The sequence below is a fragment of the Rhinopithecus roxellana genome, chromosome 8, assembly GCF_007565055.1.
Source record: "Rhinopithecus roxellana isolate Shanxi Qingling chromosome 8, ASM756505v1, whole genome shotgun sequence".
Lineage (NCBI taxonomy): Eukaryota > Metazoa > Chordata > Mammalia > Primates > Cercopithecidae > Rhinopithecus > Rhinopithecus roxellana.
The window spans coordinates 105950754-105977943 of NC_044556.1; the positions used below are offsets into that span (position 1 = coordinate 105950754).

The window sequence follows — 27190 nt, forward strand, 5'->3', positions numbered from 1 at the left end:
AGATAATTAGTGATTGGGCATGATGGCTCATATCTATAATACCAGCACTTTGGTAGGCTGAGGCAGAAGGATCACATGAGCCCAGGGTTTTGAGACCAACCTTGGCAACATAGCAAGATCCTGTCTCTACAAAAATTTAAAAAATTAGCCAGGCATAGCAGCACACCTGTAATCACAGCTATTTGGGAGATCAAGGCAGGAGACCACTTGAGCCCAGGACTTCAAGGTTGCAGTAAACTATGATCCCAGCCTTGTATGCCTGCCTGGGTGACAGAACAAGACCCTGTCTAAAAAGGAAAAAAAAAAGATGACTAGTTCTAGTGCAGAGTGCAGACTGAATGCATAGAGACTGGCGAAAGAGGGTTATTACAAAACTGTTGCAGTAGCCTGGTAAAAGCTAATGAGGGACCCACGTAAGGACAGAGCTGTGGGTGGCAGATCTGTTGTGAAAGAGACTGAAGAGGAACAATCAGTAGGACATATTGCCTAATTTCATGTATACTAGTAGGTAGAGAGGGGTGTTAAATATTCACCGAGCTATCCTGGTTGGGTGAATTAGTGAGTGCAATTGCTATTCTCTAAGATATGAAATATATAAGGAGGAAGAAAGTTTATGGAATACAGAATACAGAAGAAGGAGAAAGAGAGGGTTGAAGAATGGGAATAAGTCAAATTTTAGCTATGTTGAGAGGAAGATGCTTATAGACAGGTTCAGTAGTCACAGATGGAGTTCAGGACAAAAATCAAGACTAGAGTAAGTCATAAATTTTCTTAAGAGCATTCATGGACTGTGAGTCATTCACCTTCTCATAAGAGGGAAAATCAAGACCACTGCTGGGCTTTAGAGATCAATTCCAGATGACACAGATTAGAGAACTCAGGGTAAGGATAAAATAATAAAACAATATTTGGCATAACATATGCACTTCTGGAAGATGTAATAGTTACTAACAAAGTATGAAGACACTTTGATGTGCTTACTGCATTGTAAGTAAACAGTCTGATTCTTCTCATTGCATTGATATAACCAAAGATCAAATTCTTGAGACAGCAAACTATAGTTTCATGACCAAATATGGATTTCAAAAACTATTAACAAGTTTTTCAAAAGTTGGATAGACAGAAAACTCAGAAACATTCATGATTCTTAAGGATTAGGGAAGGTGTTATATGCTTCATCAAGTCCAAAGTAGTTGACACATGTTTAATATTGCACTATCAGATTAATTTCAAACACTTGATATGAAAAGACATAAAATGTATGGAATTTTTATAATCCTGTTTCCCCTTCTTGTTTTATTTGTTGTTGTTGCATATCAGTTCAATGTAAGATTCAAGGGTCAACATTTATCAATTTAAATGGTTTACCGTTTTCTCATGATCACCGGCTACTTGAACAATTGCTGCTACAGGGGTCACATGGGAACTGACAGAAAACCTAAGCAATGGAAGACAGGAGAAGCATACCTTACCATTTACAGAAAGGAAATATTCAAATAGTATTTTTAAGTGGTAGGTTAGGCATCCCTATAATGAACCGAGATGGGGTCAAAAGCACACGACCTGTAAATAAGGAAGTATGAAGAGACAAAAGAAGAAAGTGGAGAAGCAAGAGAATGACAGACTGGGTAAATCCGTAATTGTGTAACCAAGGAATGTCCTCAGAGTCTTGTACACACAAACAGACCAGACTGGTTATTCATAAAATGTTTAATTTGCAAAATTATTTTGTGAGCAAACATCTCACTCTTGTGAACGTTTAGTGTTTCAAAACAAACACAGAAAATTTTCATAATTGTTCGTGTCCTTACTGGAAACTGTCCTGTCTCTATTAAGGTTTTACCCTCAGAATCAGAATCAAAAAATCTGTTTTATTTCTCCCAGCTGTCTAACTCTGTCCAATTTCTTCTCTCATGTTCCATCCTCCTTGACTATTTATGTTCAGGAACCCAGCTGTGCCTTAACCAAGAGTTTGTGGTGGGCTTAGCACACTTTACACACCACATGTCCTTTCCACTTATATATTTATGTCTTAGTCCTTCCTGCCAGCATAACAACTCAAGGTGGCACTGATAGTTATTCCCAATTAAGCACTTTTTACAGAAAGTGAGAGGGGAAAGAAAATTACAGTCTGAAAGTTATATTGTTAGCCACACACATTACTACCTCTTCCGGCTGAACTGACATAACATCTACCAATGTATTTTTTCTTTAAATTTATTTGAACTTCAGTTACACAGAATTGGGATCATATTCATATAAGCTTTATTTCATTACACACTATTATGACGGGTCTTGGAGAAAACACTTTTACTTCTTTGTCTGTTTATTAATAATAATAATAATAAGCAGTCATGAATCTGCTACTCAACACAAGAAGTGGTAGATTGCTAATGACTTCATCAACTCTGTACTTCTCCCCCACCCATTAGAAGCATTATGCCAACTCTTATTTATCACTCCTTTGCATTTTTATATATCATTTTATCATATATTATTTACATATTTATCTCATATATACATGTGCATATAAATACTAGCTATGTGTTTCAAAAATTATATATTTGCATATATCTATAGTTTAGTCCTGATTGTTTTTATTTTGTATCATGCAGTATAAAATCATCTGAGACTTATTTTTTCACATATAGTATTGCTAATATATTCATATCATATTTCATTGTGTGGATATGCCATAATATGTTCATCCATTCCTCTCTGATAGTCATTTGGGCTATTCACAGCTTTTCATATTTCATTGTGTGAATATGTCATAATGTGTTCATTCATTCCTCTCTGATAGTCATTTGGGCTATTCCCAGCTTTTTTACTTGTCTATTTTACCTATGAAAGGCACTACACTGAAGAGCCTGGCACATGTCACCTGATATACATACAGCAAAAGTTTCTCTTGTGTATATGCCTTTAAGAGGAATTGCTGGTTTGTTCAATATGTGAATATTCAACTTGAAAAGATAATTACAAGCCATGTGTAAGAGATCCCATTAGGCCTCACCCTCTCTAGCACTTAATATTTTCATGAGCCTAAGTTAGATTTAATCTTATTGTGCCCACACTACCCGAGATCCCTTATTCTCCCATAAAAACCATTAATACATGTTCAACTGGCAAACACATAAGTGTTGGAAAGGTATGAATTGGCATCTGCCAACCTTAGAATGATTGAGGCAGAATCTCCACCCTGGTCATCCCGCCTTTTCTGAGATCCTGGAATCAATTTTCATCAAAGAAAAGGAACATAACAAACCCATGCAACCAGACCATTGGCCCATCATTGGCTTGGAGCTGATCCTTTTTCAACATGGTCACTGAGAGCTTTGTTTGCAGCATTATATATTGTAGCTCCTTTACTGTGGTTGAATTTTTAGGAGATGGATGAATGGATTTCTTGCTTCTGAATCTCAGTCTCTTTTCTTTTAGGCCATTTCCCTACATTAGATTTTCACTGATCAGTTGATGTTTAGATTGTGGCTTTAGCATCCTACTTGCCTTCCTCCCTACCTGTTTTCTCAGTAAGAGAGACTCATTTCTATTAGGCTGATGCAAAAGTAATTGTGGTTAATGGTAAAAACCGCGATTCCTTTTGCACCAATCTAATAAATGAACCTCCTGTGTCTTCATTCCAACTCTCCTGACCCTGTTGTCTTTTGTGATAATTGACTCCCTAAAAGAAAGAAGCAGAAACTTCTGGACCAGTTAAGGACTATGCTTGAAAATAACTTAGGGGTAATTTCTACTGCATTTGTTTTGGTCAAAGCAATCACAGGCCCTTCTAGATTTAAGAGATTGTAGAAATAAACCCCATGTCTTGATGAAGGAGTATCAAGATCACACTGGAGAAGAGCATGTAGGATAAGGGATATCATCATGACCATCTTTGAAAAATACAATTTGCCACATTCGTCAAGGCAAAATTAATCTTTTTCATGTGTGTTTTCTAGGACCTCACTTATTCTTTTCGTTCTTTACATTGATTTTTACCTGTGAGCCCAGAATTATTTTGTAAGGGGTCTGTGAAATAACATGCATACAAAATTTTGAGTAAGTAGGATAAAATTACGTGACTTAAACACATAATTATTTTTAAAGTATATGTAGATGATTTGTGACGAAATTTATTATATATTTTTAAATAATCCATGTCAGAAATTCAAATAATATAAAAGAATCTGCAAATTTTTAATGTAAGAAGTGGGCCTCCATACTCAAACGTGGTTCATTAAGCATTGAAACATTCATGTTTGTCTCTTTTTACTAAATAGGGTGTTTATTGGGCACAAGGACTTATCCTGGTAACCTTTGACTCCCTAAAATTTAGCAGATTAAGTTATATTTAGTAGGCGCTCAATAAATTTTGGCTTCACTTGGTTACAAACTTTACTTAAAAATGTAATCTCTACCATTATTTATACACTGAACAAATATATATAAAGCACTTACTATGTTACAAACACAGTGGTAGATGCTAGGAATAAAATGGTGAGCAAAATCTGTTGCTAGCTTAGAAGGATAGACAGATATTGATTATAGAAGCACTCTAAAGATGTAAATTTTCCATTGTGGTAAGCTCTTTGTATTAGTTTGCTAGGCTTGCCAAAATGAATTACCACAAACCGGGTAGCTCAAGAAACAGAAATGTATTGTCTCACAGTTCTGGTGCTAGAAGTCCAAAATCAAGGTGTCGGCAGGGTTGGTTCCTTCCGAGAGCTATGACAGAAAGACCTGTTCCAGGTCCCTCTCCATGGCTTGTAGATGGAAGTCTTCTCTCTGTGTCTCTTCACATCATCTTTCCTCAATGCATGTCTGATTCCCCTTTTTATAAAGACACAAGTCATATTGGACTAAGGCCCACCCTAATGATATCATCTTAACTTGATTACCTATATTAGGATCCTGTCTCCAAATAATGTCACATTCTTATGGTACTGGGGGTTAGGACTTGAATATATGAAGTTGGAAGGATGCAATTTACCCCAAAGATAAAATTCAAAGCACTGTGAGAACTCACAGTTGCAAGATTTGAGGTAGGGTGGCCCAGGAAGTCTTTTTTAGGGAGTGCAACTGAGTGGAGACCTGGAGGATGAATGGAAGTTTACTATGTAAAGAGGAAAGATAACATTTCTGGCCATGGATATAATACATGCTAAACCCCTCAGTGAGGGGCAGCATGGTGAATACAATGGCTAAAAGAAAGATAGCAAGGCTGGGGCAGAAGGGTGACATGATCAGATTTGTATATTTTAAAACATGGGGAAAATCAGAGGCCTATGGTGATGTCATTTTTTTCCCAGAGAGGATTTATGTTTGTTTCCTCTGGGTGGCTGTGATTACCAGCAATCAAAAATTAATGCAATCTGATCAGGACTAGAGATGATTTCCAGACAAGCCCTTGGACCACTGGTTTCCTTCCAGTTTGTCCTTCTCCTGGGATGTACCTGTTTAGGGTCCTGATCTAAAACCTAAGGGGTTTATCAGAACCTGCCCTCCTGAGCAAGCAGTGTGGGAGTGTCCCAGACACCAAATATTGTACTTCTAGTTTCATGAGTCTGTCAAAAATTCTACTGAAGTCCTCAGCCTCTCTTGCATTCGTACATGCCTATAGGCATGGCTCCAAATGCCAGGTTCATCTCTCTGCATCTCCTTTTCCTCTCAGTAGAGGTATTAGTTCAAATGACCTATTACACCATCACCCTAAATGACTGCTTGTGGAAAATAAATTGGAAAGAGACAAGATGAATGCTGGTAGAATACACAGAAAATTTGATATTAGTCAAGCATAATGATTCCAATAACTAGAGGCAGAAAGGTGAAAATGAAAAGAGATGAGTAGATGGAAAAACATTTTTAGGTAAAATTGGCAGAACTGGGAATAGAGTATCAAGGAGAGATGGTGACTTCCAGCTTTCTAGTTTGTGCAACTGGATGGATGGCATATCATTCACTTACATAGGGAATATGTGGAGAGAATTGATGAGATGGGAGGGGATGATCGCAAGTCTCAATTCGGATCTGTTGATTTTGAGGTGCTTTGAGACATACCAGAAGCTACATCACTTAAATATTTGTATGCATGAGCTCGAAAACCAGATCTGGATAGGAGATATACATTTTCATATCATCATGGATGGAGAAGACAGACTTGGATGGAGATTTGAGAAACTCCAATATTTGTCTGTCTTTGCAATGGTGAAAGAGGAAAAGTGGGACTGGCCAGAAATGTATGAAGAAAACCAGAAAACGAGAGAAGGTTAGTGTTTCCAGAAGGTCTAGTTAACGGTATTGATTACTGTTGAAAATTCAAGTATGATAATTATATACAGATGACTTTACCAAATACAAGTTGCTAGTGATGAGGTAGTAAACTACCACAACCTATATAAAGCTACTGGGAAGACAACATTATAAAGCTTTAAGAAGACAATAGATCAGAAAAAATTCTTTATGATCTCAGAATAGGCAAAGATCTCTTGAACAAGACATTTGTAATTGCATTAAAAATAAAATGACAATTGTAATTGCATTAATAATAAAATAAAAGAGGGATGAATATGGTTACATTAAAATAAACAGCTACTCATCCTCAAAATAGACTATAGCATTTAAGCAGCAAGGCACAGAATGGAAGAAGATATTTTTCATGTTTAAAAATGACAAAGACTCTATATTCAGACTCTACGTACAACTAAAAAAAGAAAAGAAAAAAGAAAAAGAAAGAAAAGAAAAAAGATAGGCAACCCAGTAGAAAATGGGCAAAAGACCTAAACAGACGCTTGGTAAAAGAAGAGATCCAAACAGCCAATCAATATATGAAAAAGTGCTCACTGCACTCCAGCCTCGGTGACAGAGTGAAACTCTGTCTCAAAACAAAACAAAACAAAACAAAACAAAACAAAACAAAAGTGCTCAACTTCTTTAGTAATTAAGCATATGCAAATTAAAACTACCTTCCTCTCCAACTTACCAGGTCGCACCCTCCCACTCTACAATAATGAAAAGTTTGAGAACATCAAGTGCTGGCAAAGATAAATTCTGAGAAGCTGCTGGTGGGAAAACACATTATGAACAAATTTTGAAACAGTTTGGCATCATAAAAGTAAAGGCACGTAAACTTTTGACCAGATATTCCATTTCCATGCATAGAACCCTCGAAAAACATATCATCATATACGTACCAGAATTCCTGCACACAAAAAAATGTTCTTTGAAGCATTGTTAACATATTCCCAGACCAGAAACAACTGAAATGTCCTTTGACAGTAGAATGGATAATCTGTGATCTTTCATGTAATGAAGAATCACACAGTAATAAAAAAAAGGATGACCTTAAGTTTACATGTAATCATGTAAATGAATCCCATAATGTTGCCTTAAAGAAGCAAGATGCAAAAACAAACAACACACACACACACACACACACACACACACACACACACACGGTAATTCTAACTATATGGTTAAAAAATGGGTAAATGGATGGGCACAGTGGCTCATGCCTATAATTCTAGCACTTTGAGAGGCCAAGGTGGGAGAATCACTTGAGCCCACGAGTTTGAGACCAGCCTGGGCAGTATAGTGAGACCCCATCTCTAAAAAAAAAACTTAACAAAATTTTAATGGGTAAAATTAAAGTATATTGCTTAGAAATATGTACACCTAAAGGCTAAAATATAAAAAAGCAAGAATGGGTTATCATGAAAGTCAGAATAATGTTTACCTCTTTGTGAGAGGAAGGGGACTATAACTGGGGAGGAGGTGGGGGGAGTTTTGGAGGAATGACGCTATTCTACTTTTTGACCAGAGTAGTGCTTATAATGGATGTAAGGTTATAAAGAATTGCTTTCTAATTATTCTGTAAGCTATATATGTTTTATGTTCTTTCTGTTTGAAAATTACCTCACTATAAAAAAGTAAAAAAAAAAAAAAGACTTCTAAAATTGTATTCCTTCATCTTGAGTAAATATTGCTATGTTTGCTACTGATACTTTTCCGCAGAAATTGAGTAAATCAATGTGATAAATGAGGCTAGTGAAATATGACCACACATGATGTGAGGCTAGTAAAATATAGCTACACATGATGCTTCATTTTGCTGCTAAAAATTCCCTATATTTGTGGAATCAGATGAGTATTTAATTTTTTTTTGTTGTTGTTAATTTCTAGGTTGGCTCATTACAAGCATGCTTTTTTGCAAAGAGGGATTTCCAGATTGATGTATATGAAGCTAGGGAAGGTACGTCCATGGTGAAAAATGCAGGATGAAGGCTTGGCATCGTGGCTCCCGGCACTTTGGGAGGCCAGGGCAGGTGGATCGCTTGAGGCCAGGAGTTTGAGACCAGCCTGGGCAACATGGCAAAACTCCATCTCTACAAAAAATACAACAGTTAGCTTGGTGTGGTGGTGTGTGGTAGGAGGATTGCTTGAACCCAGGAGGCGGAGGTTGCAATAAGGCAAGATTGAGCTACTGCGCTCCAGCCTGGCTGAAGGAAGGAAGGAAGGAAGGAAGGAAGGAAGGAAGGAAAGAAGGGAGGGAAAGAAAGGAAAGAAAGGAAAGAAGAAAGGAAGGAAGGAAGGAAGGAAGGAAGGAAGGAAGGAAGGAAGGAAGGAAGGAAGGAAGGAAGGAAGGAAGAAAGAAAGGAAAGAAAAGAGAGAGAAGGAAAGAAAGAAAGAGAAAGAAAAAGAAAGAAGGAAAGAAAGAAAGAAAGAAAAAGAAAGAAAGAAGGAAAGAAAGAGAGAGAAAGAAAGAGAAAGAATGGAAGGCGGGAAGGAAGGAAGGGAGAGAAAGAATTAATTGCAGGATGTGGTTCTAATTCTTTGACTTATTTTTCTTTAGATTTTCTGAACTTAAAAAGTTTCTTTAATAAAACAATGGTTTTAGAAAAACTAGTTTAAAAAAAAAAAAAAAAAAAAAAAACACCCTCTCGCTCGCCGAGCTCCAGCCGAAGGAGAAGCGGAGTAAGTAAGGAGGTCTCTGCACCATGGCTCGTACAAGGCAGACTGCCCGCAAATCGACCGGTGGGAAAGCACCCAGGAAGCAACTGGCTACAAAAGCCGCTCGCAAGAGTGCGCCCTCTACTGGAGGGGTGAAGAAACCTCATCGCTACAGGCCTGGTACTGGGGCGCTCCGTGAAATTAGACGTTATCAGAAGCCCACTGAACTTCTGATTCGCAAACTTCCCTTCCAGCGTCTGGTGCGAGAAATTGCTCAGGACTTTAAAACAGATCTGCGCTTCCAGAGCGCAGCTATCGGTGCTTTGCAGGGGGCAAGTGAGGCCTATCTGGTTGGCCTTTTTGAAGACACCAACCTGTGTGCTATCCATGCCAAACGTGTAACAATTATGACAAAAGACATCCAGCTAGCACGCCGCATACGTGGAGAACGTGCTTAAGAATCCACTATGATGGGAAGCATTTCATTCTCAAAAAAAAAAAAAAAAAAAAAAAAATTCTCTTCTTCCTGTTATTGGTAGTTCTGAACGTTAGATACTTTTTTTCCATGGGGTCAAAAGGTACCTAAGTATATGATTGCGAGTGGAAAAATAGGGGACAGAAATCAGATATTGGCAGTTTTTCCATTTTCATTTGTGTGTGAATTTTTAATATAAATGCAGAGGGGTAAAGCATTAAAGCAAGTTAAAATGTTTCAGTGAACAAGTTTCAGCGGTTCAACTTTATAATAATTATAAATAAACCTGTTAAATTTTTTCTGGACAATGCCACCATTTGGATTTTTTTAAAACAAGTAAATTTCTTATTGACGGCAACTAAATGGTGTTTGTAGCATTTTTATCATACAGTAGATTCCATCCATTCACTACACTTTTCTAACTGAGTTGTCCTACATGCAAGTACATGTTTTTAATGTCTGTCTTCTGTGCTGTTCCTGTAAGTTTGCTATTAAAATACATTAAACTATAAAAAAAAACCAACTATCTAAATTTAATTTAATATAAATTTACTGCTATTAGCATTTTCTTTAGAAGAATTAAGAAGGTCTTTAATTTGGTTCTGAATGAACCAATTGTTCAGGTGCAGTAATTTTGCTTATCCTGGACTAGGATATAAAGAATGTGTAACATGGAGTCTGCTTCCAATGTCTCAGATCCCCGAGTGGCTGACTTCACACGTGGAAGAAGCATTAACTTAGCCCTTTCTCATAGAGGACGACAAGCCTTGAAAGCTGTTGGCCTGGAAGATCAGGTACTTAATGTATCTTTCTTATAGAAGATAATACCTGGTATTTTCCAACAATTGCGTGGATTTGATTTCATCCTGGCTTAAAAAGTACCATTTAATACCAAGAATCTCTGCATGAAAACCCATTCTACTAAAGCTTTTAATATTTGAAATTTGGCAAGAGGGTGAACATTGGACACTCGAGGCACCCGAGGGGGCCCCTGCAACCGGATGATTGCTTCCGATACTGGGTTCTCAACAGGATGGTGCATCACTGCCTGTAGAAAGTGAGAGTCAAGATGGCATCCAGGATAAGAGGAGCCAAATTCCTTTTTTTTCCAATTGCACAGGCCCATAATCTCTTATCTACAATTTTACACTCCAAAAAACTCTGAAAATAGAAAGCTTCTCATCACTCATTGAGTAGCAAAACCTGACCTGACATGAGACTCTTTGTAGTCTTTTAAAAATCTCATTTAGCATAAATATGTTTTGCTACAGAAATTTTGTGTTTGATTATGGGATGGGTTTATGTGATATCCAGCATATGGGTACTACACTACTTTCTAAAATTGAAAAATTCTGAATTCTGAAACCATGAAGCCCCATGGGTTTGGATAAAGAATGGTGGGCCTATAGCAGATTTTCATCATATGAGCTTAATGTTGTAGAACTTTTCACTGTCTACGTGTAACTTGGTAATATAAACAGACATGATATATGTATTTTTCTTGATACTACTTTCAGTGACAATGTGTCTTTGAGCTGATAGTACAAGTAAATATGAGTGTTATTTGCATTCCTATTATTTTCTCCCAGATAGCAGCAGCCATGTGTAAGAAAATACTTTGCATTGAATGTTAGGGGCCCTGGGTTTTACTCCTTATAATCTCCCTTTTTGTCATGATGAGAAAATCACTTAACCTCTGTAACAACAAATCACTTTCCTCAATCTGTGATATTTGATTTAGATCAGATAAATTTTAAGCCAGTTCTAAGATCTAAGATTAAAAAAAAAACTAAAAGCTTCATGATCACCATTTTCATTGAAGGAGTTTCTACCACGTTGGGCTTCTATGGTCTTTCACAATTTTTAAAATGTCTTGGAGAATACTTGAAATTACATTTAAAAATCAACTTCTATCTTTCTCGCATAATGCCATGTTACTGTCATTGAACTCAATATTTCTGGTTTCATTTCAGATTGTATCCCAAGGTATTCCCATGAGAGCAAGAATGATCCACTCTCTTTCAGGAAAAAAGTCTGCAGTTCCCTATGGGACAAAGTCTCAGGTAGGTTTACCCCGGAGATCATTGTTTGTGCACTGATTATAAGGAAGTCAACGTCTGGAAATTGCGTCTTGCTTGATGGCCCCTCTCTCTCCAGTCCTATCTCTTACATTGCTTGGCTTAGTCTAGACCCCAGGAATACAGATACTAGTTAGCAAGTTTATTCAGAGGAAATACTCAAAACAAGCCCCAGACCAGAATAAACATTAAAAAAGAATTAGCTGTTACTGTTCTTATTGTGCCGTTTCTTGCCTTTGTGCTGCCCTGCTACCTAGGACACCCTTTCCCTCTTTTCTCCTTTTCAATTAGATGGAGAAGATGACTATGTTATCTGTGGTCAAGCATAATGTACAAGAACAATCTAGAAGCTTTCATGATGTTGTTACCCTTCCCTAACTCACCGTCTTGCTCAAAATTGGGCTTATAATAGAATATATAGAATGATCCAGAAATGCCTTCAGTACTACATGATTTCTGAAACAACAGAGGCCAGATAAAGATGGAGAGTTTATGAAAGGAGACTCATTATCCTGCTGTGTGCTTTCCTTATCTTTCACACAGTAACACACAGAACAGGGGGAAATATGTATTTCATCTAATTAGACCTTCTGATTCTGTTCTTGAGAGATAATGAATGCACCAAACATCCATCGACAAGAGAAAAACTCCAACTTGCTTTATTTTTATCCAGCTATGCCTCCTTCTATGAAGTGCAGAGTCTGAGTGAGATTCATATTCTTCGAAGTCTCTGACCCTCAGCAGAGCTCTCATTGAAAGTGGACCCGTGCTTCTCAAACTCACCCGGGATCCTGTTAAAATGCAGTCTGACTCATTAGGACTGGGGTGGAGGCAGAGGTTCTACAATTCTAACCATCTTCTGGGTGTTTGTTTCACTGAGTTGAGAGTGAAATCAACGTAATCGTCTCACTGTTCACTTGTATTAACAAGGAATGTCCAGAGGAAGGCCAAGTCACCATAGCAGTCCCCGCTTCAGAGACTGAACCAGCAATGTATCCATAGATAAGATACGGTTCAGATATCAGAAAAGCTAAATGAGGAGAGGGACTTGGACTTGACACCATCACCCCCACCACCGTGTCTGTGTGTGTGAGTGTGTGTGTGTGTGAGCGAGAGAGACTGCGTGCATACATTCCCCAAGAGAGTGAACGTGTGCGTGTGAGTTCCCATTTTGTGGCCTTCAATGCATTACAAGGAGGAAACGGCCCCTCCCGCATCATTCCTGCTACTTCTCAATTCTTAAGAACTGAGTTTATGCAAAATTTACAGGGACCCCACATACTTCAGTTTTTCTTTACCGTCACTTTTATATCTCGGTCAAATATGGCGGCCTCCTTGCCCTTTAAGAACTGCATAAAATTGCTTTACCTGGTCAGTTCCACAGCCTGCGGGAGCACAAAGCCATTCCCATGACTCTGGGATTTCTTCACATCCCCGGGGAGCCCACCTTCTCTTGGCCTTGCAAAGTGTTAAGATTATAGGCGTGACCGGGCGCGGTGGCTCACGCCTGTAATCCCAGCACTTTGGGAGGCCGAGGCGGGCGGATCATAAGGTCGGACGATCGAGACCGTCTGGCTAATATGGTGAAACCCCGTCTCTACTAAAAATACAAAAAATTAGCCAGGCGTAGGGGCGGGCGCCTGTAGTCCCAGCTACTCGGGAGGCGGAGGCAGGAGAATGGCGTGAACCTGGGAGGCGGGAAGCGGAGCTGGAAGGAAGGAAGGAAGGAAGGAAGGAAGGAAGGAAGGAAGGAAGGAAGGAAGGAAGGAAGGAGGAGGGAGGGAGGGAGGGAGGGAGGGAGGGAGGGACATTCTGGTGTTCCTGCAGGGCTGACAAGTCTATCAGTTCCCAGTTGACTGAGGTGGAAAGAAAATATCTTCCCCATGTAAATTAATCTTCATAATTTGGTAATCCCAGAACTTTGGGAGGCCAAGGTAGATGGATTGTTTGAGCCCAGGAGTTCGAAACCAGCCTGGGCAACATGGCAAGACCCTGTATCTACATTAAAAATTTAAAAATTAGCCGGGCATGGTGGCGGGCGCCTGTAGTCCCAGCTACTTGGGAGACTAAGCTGGGAAGATCGCTTGAGCCCGGGAGGTTGAGGCTGCAGTAAGCCATGATCACGCCACCACACTCCAGCCTGGACAACAGCAAGACCCTGTCTCAAAAATTTAAAAAAAAAAAAAAATTAAAAATTAAAAAACCTTTATAATTTGAATGTTTCCTAACATAATTTAAATAACAAATTTGATTTCTGTTGAAATACAGTCTATTAATAACCTAGCTTTGAGGAAGAGAATGAAGATGTTTCTGTTCATTTTAAATTATACAAAGACAGGAATTTCCTCTTCAGCCATTGCCGCTGACCAAGTTATTTTTACACCAAGTATAGATTTAGCTGTTAATGTATACTTCTATTTTTGGATGAGGTGAAGATTCATAAATTAGCATATATGTGTTAAAAATATTTGCTATGTCCCATAATTTGGGAAATTATACGCTTTAAAATTTTAAAGAATAGATTCACCATGAATTACCAGCTTGCATTATGACTTTAATGGGCCCCAAGTGGCACTTTGGCCTCCATGGGCTCCTTTTCTAGAAAAATAATAAATATTAAAAATTAGATTTTATGGGTTCATTGGTATAAAGATTAATAAAATCCATGCTGGATTTATTATTACATATTTGTTATTATATAATACTTAACATTTTTCTTTTTTTCCTTTTCTTTCTTTCTTTTATTCCTTTCTTTCTTTTTCTTTTTTTTTTTGAGACAGAGTCTCACTCTGTCATCCAGGCTGAAGTGCAGTGGTGCGATCTCGTTTCACTGCAACTTCTGCCTCTCGGGTTCAAGCAGTTCTCCTGCCTCAGCTTCCTGTGACTACAGGCACGTGCCACCACGCCTGGCTAATTTTTGTATTTTTAGTAGAGACGGGGTTTTGCCATGTTGGCCAGGTTGGTCTTAAACTCCTGACCTCAATTGATCGGCTTGCCTCAGCCTCCCAAAGTGCTGGGATTACAGGGATGAGCCACCATGCCCGGCCACTTTTTTCCTACTGATTTAAAAATAAACTAAAATTTATTTAGTTTTGATTTTAGTTTATTTTTAAATCAATAGGGAAAAAGTGATTTATTTTTAAATCAGTAGGGAAAAAGTGGCCTGGTGATGTGGCTCATCCCTGTAATCCCAGCACTTTGGGTGGCCATGGTTGGTGGATCACTAGGAGTTCGAGATCAGGCTGGCCAACATGGCAAAACCCCATTTCTACTAAAAATCAAAAAAAAAAAAAAATTAGCTGGGTGTGGTGGCAGGCACCTGTAATCCCAGCTACTTGGGAAGCTGAGGCAGGAGAATCACTTGAACCCGGAAGGTGGAGGTTGCAGTGAGCTGAGATCTTGCCATTGCACTCCAACCTGGGCAACAGAGCAAGACTCTGTTTAAAAAAAAAAAAAAAAAAGTACTGTAGGCCCATAGGCACTGTGCCTACCTTGCCTCAGGAGAGGGTCAGCTTTGCTGAATTGTCCTATAAAGTTAGAAACAACCAACACATGTTCCATGCAAGGACTGGTCCTATTCCTATCAACCTTCATCCCTACCACAACCAACACACACACACACACACACACACACACACACACACCTTTTACATTGAAATGAAAGCCTTCAAAGTTGTCTCTTCAGGAAATAACACTTTGATTCTAGTGATACTGTCATGACTGAAGTTTTTCTAAGAGCTCAATTTGGAGACCTAAGCTGAAAATATTACATTTATGATTTGTTTTTGATATAGAACTCTCTTGATGAAAATTATATTTTAGCTACAAGAGAAGGATTTGATTTTTAAAGTATTAAACTTTGAAAAAGCCTAAGCATAAACTTGGATATTGCATTATATGTGTTTGGCTGAAGTGTTCTTTTTTAAACAAAAAAAACAAAGGTCACTTAGCGAAATGGTTACAAAATTAAGCTTGCAACCCTCTGCTAAATAATAAATATGTTTTATTGCTGAGTGAATAACCTAGAATTATATTTGCCTATTCACCAGAAACAAACAGTATCTACTCTACTTTTCTTGCAGTATATCCTTTCTGTAAGCAGAGAAAATCTAAACAAGGATCTATTGACTGGTAAGTCTAATGTTTTGATTCACCAGTTGTCATTTTGAGTAAAGCACATGACACTAATCTTGTCATGTGATTTACTGGATTTGTTTGCTGCTCCTTTTCATGGGTTATGAAGAGCAAGACTACGTACATTACAAAGTCCTTCTTGAAGTTAGGTACGATAGCTCATGCCTGTAATCCCAGCACTCTGAGAGAGTGAGGCCAGGATCACTTGAGCCCAGGAATTTGAGACCAGCCTTGGCAACATGGAGAGACCCTATCTCTACAAAGAATGAAAAATTAGCTGGGTGTGGAAGCGTGTACCTATAGTCCCAGCTACTCAAGAGCCTGAGGTGGAAGGATCACTCAAGCCAGGGAGGTGGAGGCTACAGTGAGATGTGAGCGATGTGATGGCACCACTGCACTCCACCCTGGGCAACAGAGGGAGACCCTGTCTCAAAAAAAAGAAATAAATAAACGAAATCCTTCTTGAAAATATCAATTGCCTAAAGTTTTTAGAGATGAGGTCTTGCTGTCACCCAGAGTGGTGTGCAGTGGTGCAATCATGGCTCACTGTAACTTTGAACTCCTGTGCTCAAGCTATCTTCCCACCTTGGCCACTCGAGAAGCTGGGACTACAGGCACATGCTACCACATACGACTAATTTTTTTAATTTGTTTTTAAAGGCAGAGTCTTTCTATGTTGTCCAGGTTGGTCTTGAACTCCTGACTCAAGTGATTCTCCCACCTCAGACTCCAGAGTAGCTGGGATTACAGGTGCTAGCACCCACTTCACTGACTATTCTCTGAACTGAAATCATTTGTTTAACACGTACTGAATCCCCACGGTCTCCTAGGCACCGAGTGAATGAGTGTTCACACTGATGAAGAACTCACACTCTAATGCAACGATAGATAAACTCAAACAATTCGCAAAGTGATACAATTAGATTTGCCCTTTGGGCCAGGCGCAGTGGCTCACGCCTGTAATCCCAGCACTTTGGGAGGCTGAGGCAGGTGGATCACAAGGTCAGGAGTTCAAGACCAGTCTGGCCAATATGGTGAAACCCTGTCTCTATTAAAAATACAAAAATAAAAAAAAAATTAGCTGAATGTGGTGGCACATGCCTGTAATCCCAGCTACGTGGGAGGCTGAGGCAGGAGAATTGCTTGAACCCAGGAGGCAGAAGTTGCAGCAAGCTGAGAGCATGCCACTGCACTCCAGCCTGGGTGATAGAGGGAGACTCAGTCCCAATAATAAAATAATAAAAATAATAATAAAGATTTGCCTGTTAGAGAGATGAAAAGCCGTAGTGTGAAGACTGAGAAGGTGTTGCAATCTTCAAGGCGTTTCCATAATCTCTGGGCACAAAAGGGCCCAAGAATAAAGCTATAGTAATGTGGTTAGAAAGTAAGGTGTAGATTCATGGTATTTGTAACAGTACAAATCGATAGATAGGGGATATAGAAAGTTGAGAAAGAGAAAGGTGTAAAATATAATCCTAAAGTTTTAAATTTGTGTAACTAAAAAAGGCCTACCTATTCACGGAAAAGCCACTGGATTAAATATTAAATTTGTAGCTTGCATAGTCAATCCAATCACACTCCATGTATCCCTTACTAAGTTTAAGCCTACATTGTAGTTGCTTTTCCTCCCTTCAGCATTTGTATTAAACAGATTTATTCCCAGCAAAGCATGCCACTTAATATTTCTACTGTCTTTTAAACTAGTCCCTCGTGATGGAGCCCAGTAGACTCTAATTTTTAAATAGAGGCTGTACATGATTTACCTTTGTTTCTCCACAATCCCCTCAATATATCTACTGAATGTAACTGAATCTAATGGGATTAAACTGGGAGGGGAGGGCTATGAGAAATTTCACTTTAGTTGATTCACCAGATATAAGAAAGAGGGTTTAGTATTATTATTAATTGTATCTCTTTAGTTATATTTGTCAGACTGCCTTTTGGATGGGTAGATGGGTGGAGTGGAGGCAGTTTGCTAGGTATATCCAGGTTGATCTCAAGAAAGCAAATGAACCAGCCAGGTGCAGTGGCTCACATCTGTAATTCCAGCACCTTGGTAGGCTGAGGAGGGAGGATGGCTTGAGCCCAGAAGTATAATTGCACCACTGCATTCCAGCCCTGGGCCACAGAGCAAGTCGTCAACTCGAAAAAATCAAAACAAAACAACAACAAGAAAAACCCACAAAACAGCTGTTACAAAAAGCAGCATAGCAGACCTATGACACCGTCTTTCTAAAATCCTCTCACTTTATCAAGATAAAAATAACAGCAAACATTCATTGAAGCACCAAGCTCTATGTTAAGTGTTTTACATGCATAGATTTGCATAACCCTTCCAACAACCCTATGAGGGGGAAATTACTTTTATTTCAGTTTCACAGATGGTGAAATGGAGGCTTAGAGAGCTTGGATCACACCGTTAATAAGTGGTGGAATCTGGATTTAAATTTGAGTCTGTTTATCCCAAAGTCCATGCTTTTAACTATTATGACTTCTGCCTCCGATATTAGATATTAAACATCTGTTGATACTAAGGAACTTAAAACATGGGAAAGGTACAATCTTAGTGTACACAGCAGAAGTTCCCCAAATTGTTTTTCATTAGGAATGTGCTGCATGGCACACAATTTCATAAATGCCATAAATACATCAATAAAATGAATGCTGAATCTCTTCACTCTTAAGCTTTGTTGGGCATATAAAGTTTGTTCTTTGTTTACGGGGCATCAAATGTGGGAGGTTTTCGTTCCACATATTTAATCAATTATAAATGCTCACTTCTCCCTAACTGCACACCCTCCCCTCTGAAAACATTGTCTTTTCATGATTTCCTTACCTCCGCATTTCATGCGGGATTGTTTCACGGTTCATCCGCTGTTCTGTGAGATGTTAATAATTGTTAAGCCAAAGTAAACAGACAAAGGACGTGTGGCCAAATAAGTCTGACAAATCCTGCATCAAACAAGTTTTCAGCCTTTTTTTTTTTTTTTTTTTTTTTTTTTTTTTTTTTTTGAGACGGAGTCTCGCTCTGCCGCCCAGGCTGGAGTGCAGTGGCCGGATCTCAGCTCACTGCAAGCTCCGCCTCCCAGGTTCACGCCATTCTCCTGCCTCAGCCTCCCGAGTAGCTGGGACTACAGGCGCGGCCACCTCGCCCGGTTAGCTTTTTGTATTTTTTAGTAGAGACGGGGTTTCACCGTGTTAGCCAGGATGGTCTCCAACTCCTGACCTCGTGATCCGCCCGTCTCGGCCTCCCAAAGTGCTGGGATTACAGGCTTGAGCCACCGCGCCCGGCCGCCTTTTTTCTTATAGTACTTCTCCAGGGCTTTTATTATATTCTTGGTCTGCATTGCGGATCTTCCAGAGCAGCATAGTCCAACATGTGGCCACAAATACCAGGCATGTATGTACTTTTCAAATTTATACTAACCATGTTTAAAAAAAAAAAAAAGGAAGAAGGTGGTGTTATTTTTAATAAGATACTTTAACCTAGGCCAGGCACAGTGGCTCACACCTGTAATCCCAGCACTTTGGAAGGCTGAGGTGGATGGATCACCTGAGGCCAGGAGTTTGAGACCAGCCTGGTCAACATGGTGAAATCCCATCTCTACTAAAAACATAAAAATTAGCTGGGTGTGTTGGTGGGCACCTGTAATCCCAGCTACTCAGGAAACTGAGCCAGGAGAATCTCTGGAATTCGGGAGGTGGAGGGTGCAGTGAGCTGAGATTGCGCCATTGCATTCCAACCTGGGCAACAAGAGTGAAAATCTGTCTCAAAAATATATATATATATATATATATATTTTAACCTAATATATCCAAAATATTATCATTTCAATATGTAATCAATATCAGAAAGTTATTCACTGCCATTCTTTTTATATATACTTTTTGTTCTAATTTGCCAAAATGCAATGCAGGCAACACATCTCGATTTAGGATAGCCACATTCCAAGCACTCAAATGCCATATGTGGCTGGACACTAGGACAACACAGTCCAAGACAGAGTATTCGGCATTACTTTTCTGTCTTTGACAACGGAATAGTTTTTTTGAGGGAGTATATCCCAGGACTAATGTTCTATAAAAAATTATTTAGGATGTAATACTATACACTTGTGTAAAACATAAACATAATTTTGTTAAAAGTTTATGTCACCAACACATGTTATGTTTCTAAAATATATCCTTGGCATATCAGGTCAACTCTGATTACTTCAAAGTTATTTGCCAAACTACTTCTTCTACATAGATGAATTTCTTTGGTTTAGGGTCTGTCAGGTTTTGCAAGAAAGTTAAAATCTTCAAACCCCAAATCAAACTGAAACAAAAGAGAGTAAAATAAGACAAGATTGAGATGAAGAGGGGAGATAAGTACGGGCAGGAATAGAACTCCTGTCTTATTTTCCCCATTTTTTTCAAATTCAACATTCTTTTTATTTACTTTTTTGACATACAAAAAACTGTACGTAATTAATGTATACAACTTGATTAGCTTGGTCCTTAATTTTTTCACTTTGTGTGACCTCAAGCATTTGACCTTTACTTCCAGAATCTTGCTTACTCCCTTTTTAAGATGAAGGAGTTTGAACTAAATCATCTCTGAGGTCTATTCCAGCTCTAACACCTGTATTCTGATTTGTGCCTTTAAGAATAGTAGATAGGCTATATTTATAGATGAATACATGAGCATTAATAGGGACAAAATCATATTTTCCTGTTGTAACAAGGACATACTTAATAGTTCATAAACTGAAATTCACTCAATTCTCTAGAGTGCTAGCAGGCAAAGCAGAAAATTATGAAAATAATTTGTTTTAGTTTATTGAGAAGTTTCAAAGCTTCTTACTCATTTTCCCCCTAACTATTCCAGTGTTTGATTTCAAAGAGATTTAAAGTCAACAATCTCTATTTGTGACAACTTCAATCGGAATTCCGGAAAACTAGCTAAAAAGCGATATAGAGACATGCATAATATGAGGAAAGGAGTTTGGCTGAATATTTCCAATCACAGCAAACCCTCAGATTAGAGGCGACGTCTGAAATATGAGATGCTTGCTTCTTTCCCAGGGTGCTAATAATTACAGCAATGCAAGAGTTTGCACAGTGGAATCAGTTGGATATTTACTTTTTGAGATGAGAATAATTGATTTTTACTCATCTGTTTTACTAGCAAATTATACTGAAATAGTTACCAGTTGTCAAATTCCATTTAAGTGAACTTATTTTAACATTGTTATGAATAAAATTCTCTACCATACTGTTCCCAGAAAACAATATTTCAATTTCATTAAGTGAAGTAAGAATTGAAATTTCATTCTGTTTGCCTCTTTCTCCATTTCCTCAGCTGCTGAGAAATACCCCAGTGTGAAAATGCACTTTAACCACAAGCTGTTGAAATGTAATCCAGAGGAAGGAATGATCACAGTGCTTGGGTAACTATGGGTCAGGTTTTGGACTTCAGAGGTGAAAGCTGGGAGTGGAGAATTGTATCCACAAACTTTGTTCTTTGGCTCTTTTGAAAGAGTTAAAAGATTATTGAAAGGATCAACCAAATAGTTTCTAGATTCAAGGAATTTTAGATTGAAAATAGGCCCTGATGCCATCTGAACACCAATGCCAATAATTCTTAATTCTCATACTCGCTCACCTTCCTACTGTACTGTATTCCACACTGGTGACTCTAATGTGCTTCAAACTCTCTCCTCTCTCACAAATACGTGACCCTCCACTGCTGTCCTGTTCTCTTTCCAGGTGCTATTTCTCTGCCTTTCCTCGGATGATTCTATTTCCTCTAAGGTTCCAAGCCTCATATCCCACTCTTGCGATATGCTATGGATCCACATGCATGGGTTCAACAACCACATCTCTAAGATGAATATTTCCAGTCCAAGCCTCTTTCTTCGTTCTAAATCCTTATAGAAGCTCTAATCAATTTATGTTAATTTCTCATCACACATCCTTGCTGGAACATCTTGCCATTATCTTAAACACATCTAAAACCTTGATCACCTGCTTCTCCCAGATCACATCCCATTCCTGACTTCCCCAGAACTAATGCCCGAATAATTAGAATCATTCATGATGTGTTCTTTCCCCTGTCCTCTCCCATTAAATCTATAACACTCCTCAGTATCTCCTACTTTCTACGAGCTTCAGAGTCTGTCTTCCTCCTTCTAGCTGTAGGACAGTACTTCTGGCTGTCATCCCTGCACATGTAATATAATATGTTTCCATCACCTCATCCCTGTTTTCTGCTCCCTTTGGCATTCCGCCTTCACTTCAAACTGCCAAGGAAGTTTTCTTAAATTGCAACTCTTCATACATCATTCCCCTAATAGAAAAATTCTTGTATATTTGTTTGAGTTCTTTGTAGATTCTGGATATTAGCCCTTTGTCATACAGCCAACAGACACATGAAAAAATGCTCATCATCACTCGCCATCAGAGAAATGCAAATCAAAATCACAATGAGATACCATCTCACACCAGTTAGAATGGCAATCATTAAGAAGTCAGGAAACAACAGGTGTTGGAGAGGATGTGGAGAAATAGGAACACTTTTACACTGTTGGTGGGATTGTAAACTAGTTCAACCATTATGGAAAACAGTATGGCAATTCCTCAAGGATCTAGAACTAGATGTACCATATGACCCAGCCATCCCACTACTGGGTATATACCCAAAGGATTATAAATTATTCTACTACAAAGACACATGCACACGTATGTTTATTGCGGCACTATTCACAATAGCAAAGACTTGGAATCAACCCAAATGTCCATCTGTGACAGACTGGATTAAGAAAATGTGGCACATATACACCATGGAATACTATGCAGCCATAAAAAAGGATGAGTTTGCGTCCTTTGTAGGGACATGGATGCAGCTGGAAACCATCATTCTTAGCAAACTATCACAAGAAGAGAAAACCAAACACCGCATGTTCTCACTCATAGGTGGGAACTGAACAATGAGATCACTTGGACTCGGGAAGGGGATCATCACACACTGGGGCCTATCATGGGGAGTGGGGAGGAGGGAGGGATTGCATTGGGGAGTTATACATGATATAAATGATGAATTGATGGGTGCTGACGAGTTGATGGGTGCAGCACACCAACATGGCATAAGTATACATATGTAACAAACCTGCACGTTATGCACATGTACCCTAGAACTTAAAGTATAATTAAAAAAAAAAAAAAAAAAAAAAGAAAAATTCAGTTTCCCTTTTGCCAGAATAATGTTTTGAAATCTTTTATCTTAACATTCAGGATTCTCTTCTTTTCCTCTTCCTTTCTCGCCCTACCTTGTATTCTTTTCTTAAGCTTTTCTTCTAATACCTCTGCTCAAGCCAAATGTATTGTTAGAAAATCCTGGTCACATTCCTGTGGTTGTACATACAGTCATTTGTACACTTGGAACACTTGCCCTGTTTTCAAGATTCTCCGTCTTCATGCAAAAATCTCAAATCCTGTCACACTTCTGTGGCCTACCATGTCTATTAATCAGTAGGGTGTTGTGCTATTCTCATAAGCAAATGTATGACTGGGACAAGTGTTTTCATCAAAATGTTACATCTATTAACTCAAAGCTCCAAATCAAACATGTAAAAGTGAGCTTTCTAAGTTATCTGTGGAGCCACTACTTCCCATACCCAGAGGTACATCATCATTTTCACCACTAGACATATTTTTCTTTTGGATGTTTTGTTCTGTTTTTCAGATCTGACAAAGTTCCCAAAGACGTCACTTGTGACCTTATTGTAGGATGTGATGGAGCCTATTCAACTGTCAGATCTCACCTGATGAAGAAACCTCGCTTTGATTACAGTCAGCAGTACATTCCTCATGGGTACATGGAGTTGACTATTCCACCTAGGAACGGAGATGTAAGTCCTTGCCCTTTCTCAACGCCTTCCCACAACCCTTGCACCATGAGTGCAAATGCATATTCTAGTGCAGTCGTTCTCAGCAACATGTCTTGATCCATTTTGAGGCCTATCACAAGAACTTCGTAATTAATAATAAATTGGATGCATAGGTATCTTTTTAATAATACAATTCTCAGTCCTTTCTTTTTTGGTATGCTTTCTTGAGTGAAAAAGAAAGCAGAAGGCTGGGCATAGTGGCTCAGGCCTGTAATCCTAGCAATTTGGGAGGCCAAGGTAGGAGGATGGCTTGAACCCAAGAGATCAACACCAGCCTGGGCAGCATAGGGAGACCCTGTCTTGGTAAAAAATACAAAAATTAGCCAGGGATGGTGGCACACCCTGTGGTCCCAGCTACTTGTGAGGCCGAGATGGAAGGATTGCTTGAGCCTGGGAGGTCAAGGCTACAGTGAGCTGAGATCATGCCACTGCACTCTATCCTGAGCAACATAGCCCAAGCCTGTCTTCAAGGAAGGAAGGAAGGAAGGAAGGAAGGAAGGAAGGAGGGAGGGAGGGAGGGAGGGAGGGAAGGAAAAGGGAAGGAAAGGGAAGGGAAGGGAAGGAAAGGAAAGGGAAGGGAAAGGAAGGGAAGGGAAGGGAAAGGAAGGGAAGGGAGAAGTTACAACGCTTCTACTGGAAACACATAAAGGATTTGAATAATATCATTTGGCTATGTTCTCTTGGGAGAAAAAAACAAGTTGATGATGAATCCTTCAGTATACTGACAATCCAGAGTTCTTATAACCATGATTAAATCAAATAATAGTTATTAAATAAAATGACTAGAAAATTGTTGCAAAGTGATTTCTATTGTGTTTTTCTCATTTCCTGGTTAAACCGTATGTGACCACAGGCAAATAAGTGGTATGTAATTTTTGATGTTGTCATAAGCAAGTAAGTATAGGAACTTGTTAAGGAAAAAAATACTAACGGAAACAGTAAGGATATTGGCTTATAAGTATGGGTATGCAAACAACATTAAATACTTGATTTGCATATAAAGCATACATTTTTAAGATGCTGATTTCATCTATCCTCGGAAATCCAGACAACTGTAAAATAGCTAGTCAATATGGGATAGTGTTGTTAAATACTAAATATCTGCCAGTAAAATCCATATTTTCACATTTCCTTACCTTTCTATTTCATCCTCATGGTCAAAATGCATTCACTAATTTTTTAGTGCTTTTTGTACTGGTTTTCAGATAGCTTCTGTTCTCATGGCCTAGAATCTGTAACTCTGGATTATAGGATAACAGAATTCTGCTGAAAAATTGTTCCACACTTAAGAAGAACTGTGCTTGCTAGATTTAAGAAAGCCCTTTATTTTCTAGGTATACATAATAAATAGTAATAATTGATGGTTTAGAAAATGTCTCCACTCTTTTAAGAACATTGTTTAGGCATAGCAATGTGACTCAGACATGGGAACATTTTGCCATGGCCCAAAAACAATCTTATGAGACTTTCTCTATTTTTCTTTGTGTCTTTTTTTTCTTTTGTTCTTAATGTAATGCATGAAATAGGCACTTGCACTCCTCTGATGGTTGGAGTAGGGGCAAGAGATTGGGTAAATGGCTTTCTACCACTAGTATTAAAAGTGTTAAAAAGAAGTAATTGCTTTTCATATGTATTCCTGTTGCCTATTCGACTGCACTGTAAGGTCAAGAGTTATGCACGTACTCATTTCTGTGTCTGTGTGTTGGGCTTTCTTTGGGAGTCTGAGGCTAAAAAAGCAAGGAAGGCACAGTCCCTTTACCTAAGACACAAATAACTATGATACAGTGTAAAAATGTTTGCTGCAAGACTATGCTGTTTTTTCGGTATTCTTACTACGTAAGATATACATGGAAGGTGCTCTCGAAACATCTGTAAAAAATAATACAAAGTTGAAATAATTAGAAAATTGTTTGCATATTTCCATGTATATAATACCCCTGGGAACCTTCAAAAATTTGGGTCACTTGGGTCTTTGGGTCAATTGATCTACCCAAGCAATTAATACTTATTCAGGCTGTTATTGTATTAATAGTAATTACAGAGGACTTACTAAAGAGATAAGACTCTTCTCTATTATTTATATTATAGGAAACAAATGATAAGAAGCTTGTTTCTAAAATTTTGGTTTGGCTCATGAAATTTAAACGTAAGACTTTTCTGTCCAGTATAGATAAGTTCTGAAATAAGGCAAAAGATAAAGTAAAAAAATTATATAAATATATACATAATGTGTGTGCATACATTATACATGTGTGCATATACACACATGTACACATCTAGATATGTGCATGTATGTGTACTTATATACCAGGTATAATTATACCAGGTGTGATTCAAGATTTGAGAACATAAGATGTTCCCTCTCTCTCTGTCTTTTTCCTTACATATACACACACACACGCACGTATTCCGAAATTTTGAATTATACCTGGTGTCAGAAAAACCTACCTAAGGTTGAGTTTATAAAGACAGAACACAAAGTGTTTTCTAAAACAACTTCTATTTTATGTAGCAATAGATGTGCATATCATCGTGTATAGGGTACTGGTTTTAATTACTGTGGAAACTATTATAAAGCTGAGTCCGTTTTATAGGTTTGCTATATAACTGCACTAATCAATCATATATTCTTTTTTCTGCAGTATGCCATGGAACCTAATTATCTGCATATTTGGCCTAGAAATACCTTTATGATGATTGCACTTCCTAACATGGTAGTATAGAATTTTTTTCTCAACTGTAATTTTGCATCTGTAATTAATGTTGTTTATTACTTCTGTTTGTACTTAGAATGTATATACCTAATTGATCTCTTCATTGTTTAATCTATTTAGTGATTATAGCTTTGAAACTTTGGGATGACTGAGGAAAAATCTGAAGGATTTCCAGTTATTTACTTTGGAAAGGAGATTTAACTTAAATGAATGGGTAACAAGAGTTTATGTGTGGTGGTGCCTATCATCTCCACTAAAGGCAATTTAGGAAGAAATGGCCCTCCCAGTAAAGCCAAAGAGATTTAGGTTGTCTATTAGGAAGCAATTCAGCCTTTAAGGTCTGTAGTACATTGGAATATGCATTATCAAAAGAGAGCATGGGGCTGGGCACAGCGGCTCACACCTGTGTTCCCAGCACTTTGGGAGGCCAAAGCGGGAGGATTGCTTGAGCTCAGGAGTTCAAGACTGGTGTGGCCAACATAGCAAGACCTTGCCTCTATCAAAAAAAAAAAAAAAAAATTGCCAGGCATGGTGAAATGCGCATCCCCAAGTACTCAGGAGGCTGAGGTGGAAGCACTGCTTGAGCCCCGAAGGTGGAGGCTGCAGTAAGCTGTGATCATCCCATTGCACTCCAGCCTGGAAAGCAAAGCAAGACCCTGTTTCAAAAAAAAAAAAAAAAAAAAAAAAAAGAGAGCATGGCTTTTCTTTCATTAGACCCTAGAGACTTTTTTCCTAGGTAGATATAGCTGTTTCCCAGGTTGGAGTCTTTTTCTTTCTGTTGGTATATGTCCTGGGGTCCAGGGCCTAGTAATACTATCTTAAAAGGAAGAAAAAGAGATGTCAAATCTAACCAACCTATTAGTAATTTAAAGAATGTAGGCTGGGCGTGGTGGCTCATGCCTGTAATCC

General features: G+C 38.5%; 2 protein-coding genes across 2 annotated transcripts in view; both read left to right on the top strand.

The window, feature by feature from the left end:
• Positions 1-27190, top strand: part of KMO (kynurenine 3-monooxygenase) — a 50657-nt gene that overhangs the window by 9240 nt on the left and 14227 nt on the right. Inside the window, 7 exon segments of the mRNA XM_010384698.2 lie at positions 8182-8251; positions 10121-10218; positions 11398-11487; positions 15585-15633; positions 20981-21068; positions 23363-23528; positions 26210-26281. Of these exon segments, the coding sequence (XP_010383000.2) occupies positions 8182-8251; positions 10121-10218; positions 11398-11487; positions 15585-15633; positions 20981-21068; positions 23363-23528; positions 26210-26281 (633 nt within the window).
• LOC115899102 (histone H3.3-like) lies at positions 8726-9943 on the top strand. The gene has a single exon (XM_030935711.1). It carries the CDS (start codon positions 8997-8999, stop codon positions 9405-9407), a length of 411 nt encoding a protein of 136 aa, XP_030791571.1. The 5' UTR covers positions 8726-8996; the 3' UTR covers positions 9408-9943.

Bases quoted from the DNA above. Each gene is read 5' to 3' on its own strand.
- LOC115899102 (XM_030935711.1), top strand. From the start codon at position 8,997: ATGGCTCGTACAAGGCAGACTGCCCGCAAATCGACCGGTGGGAAAGCA.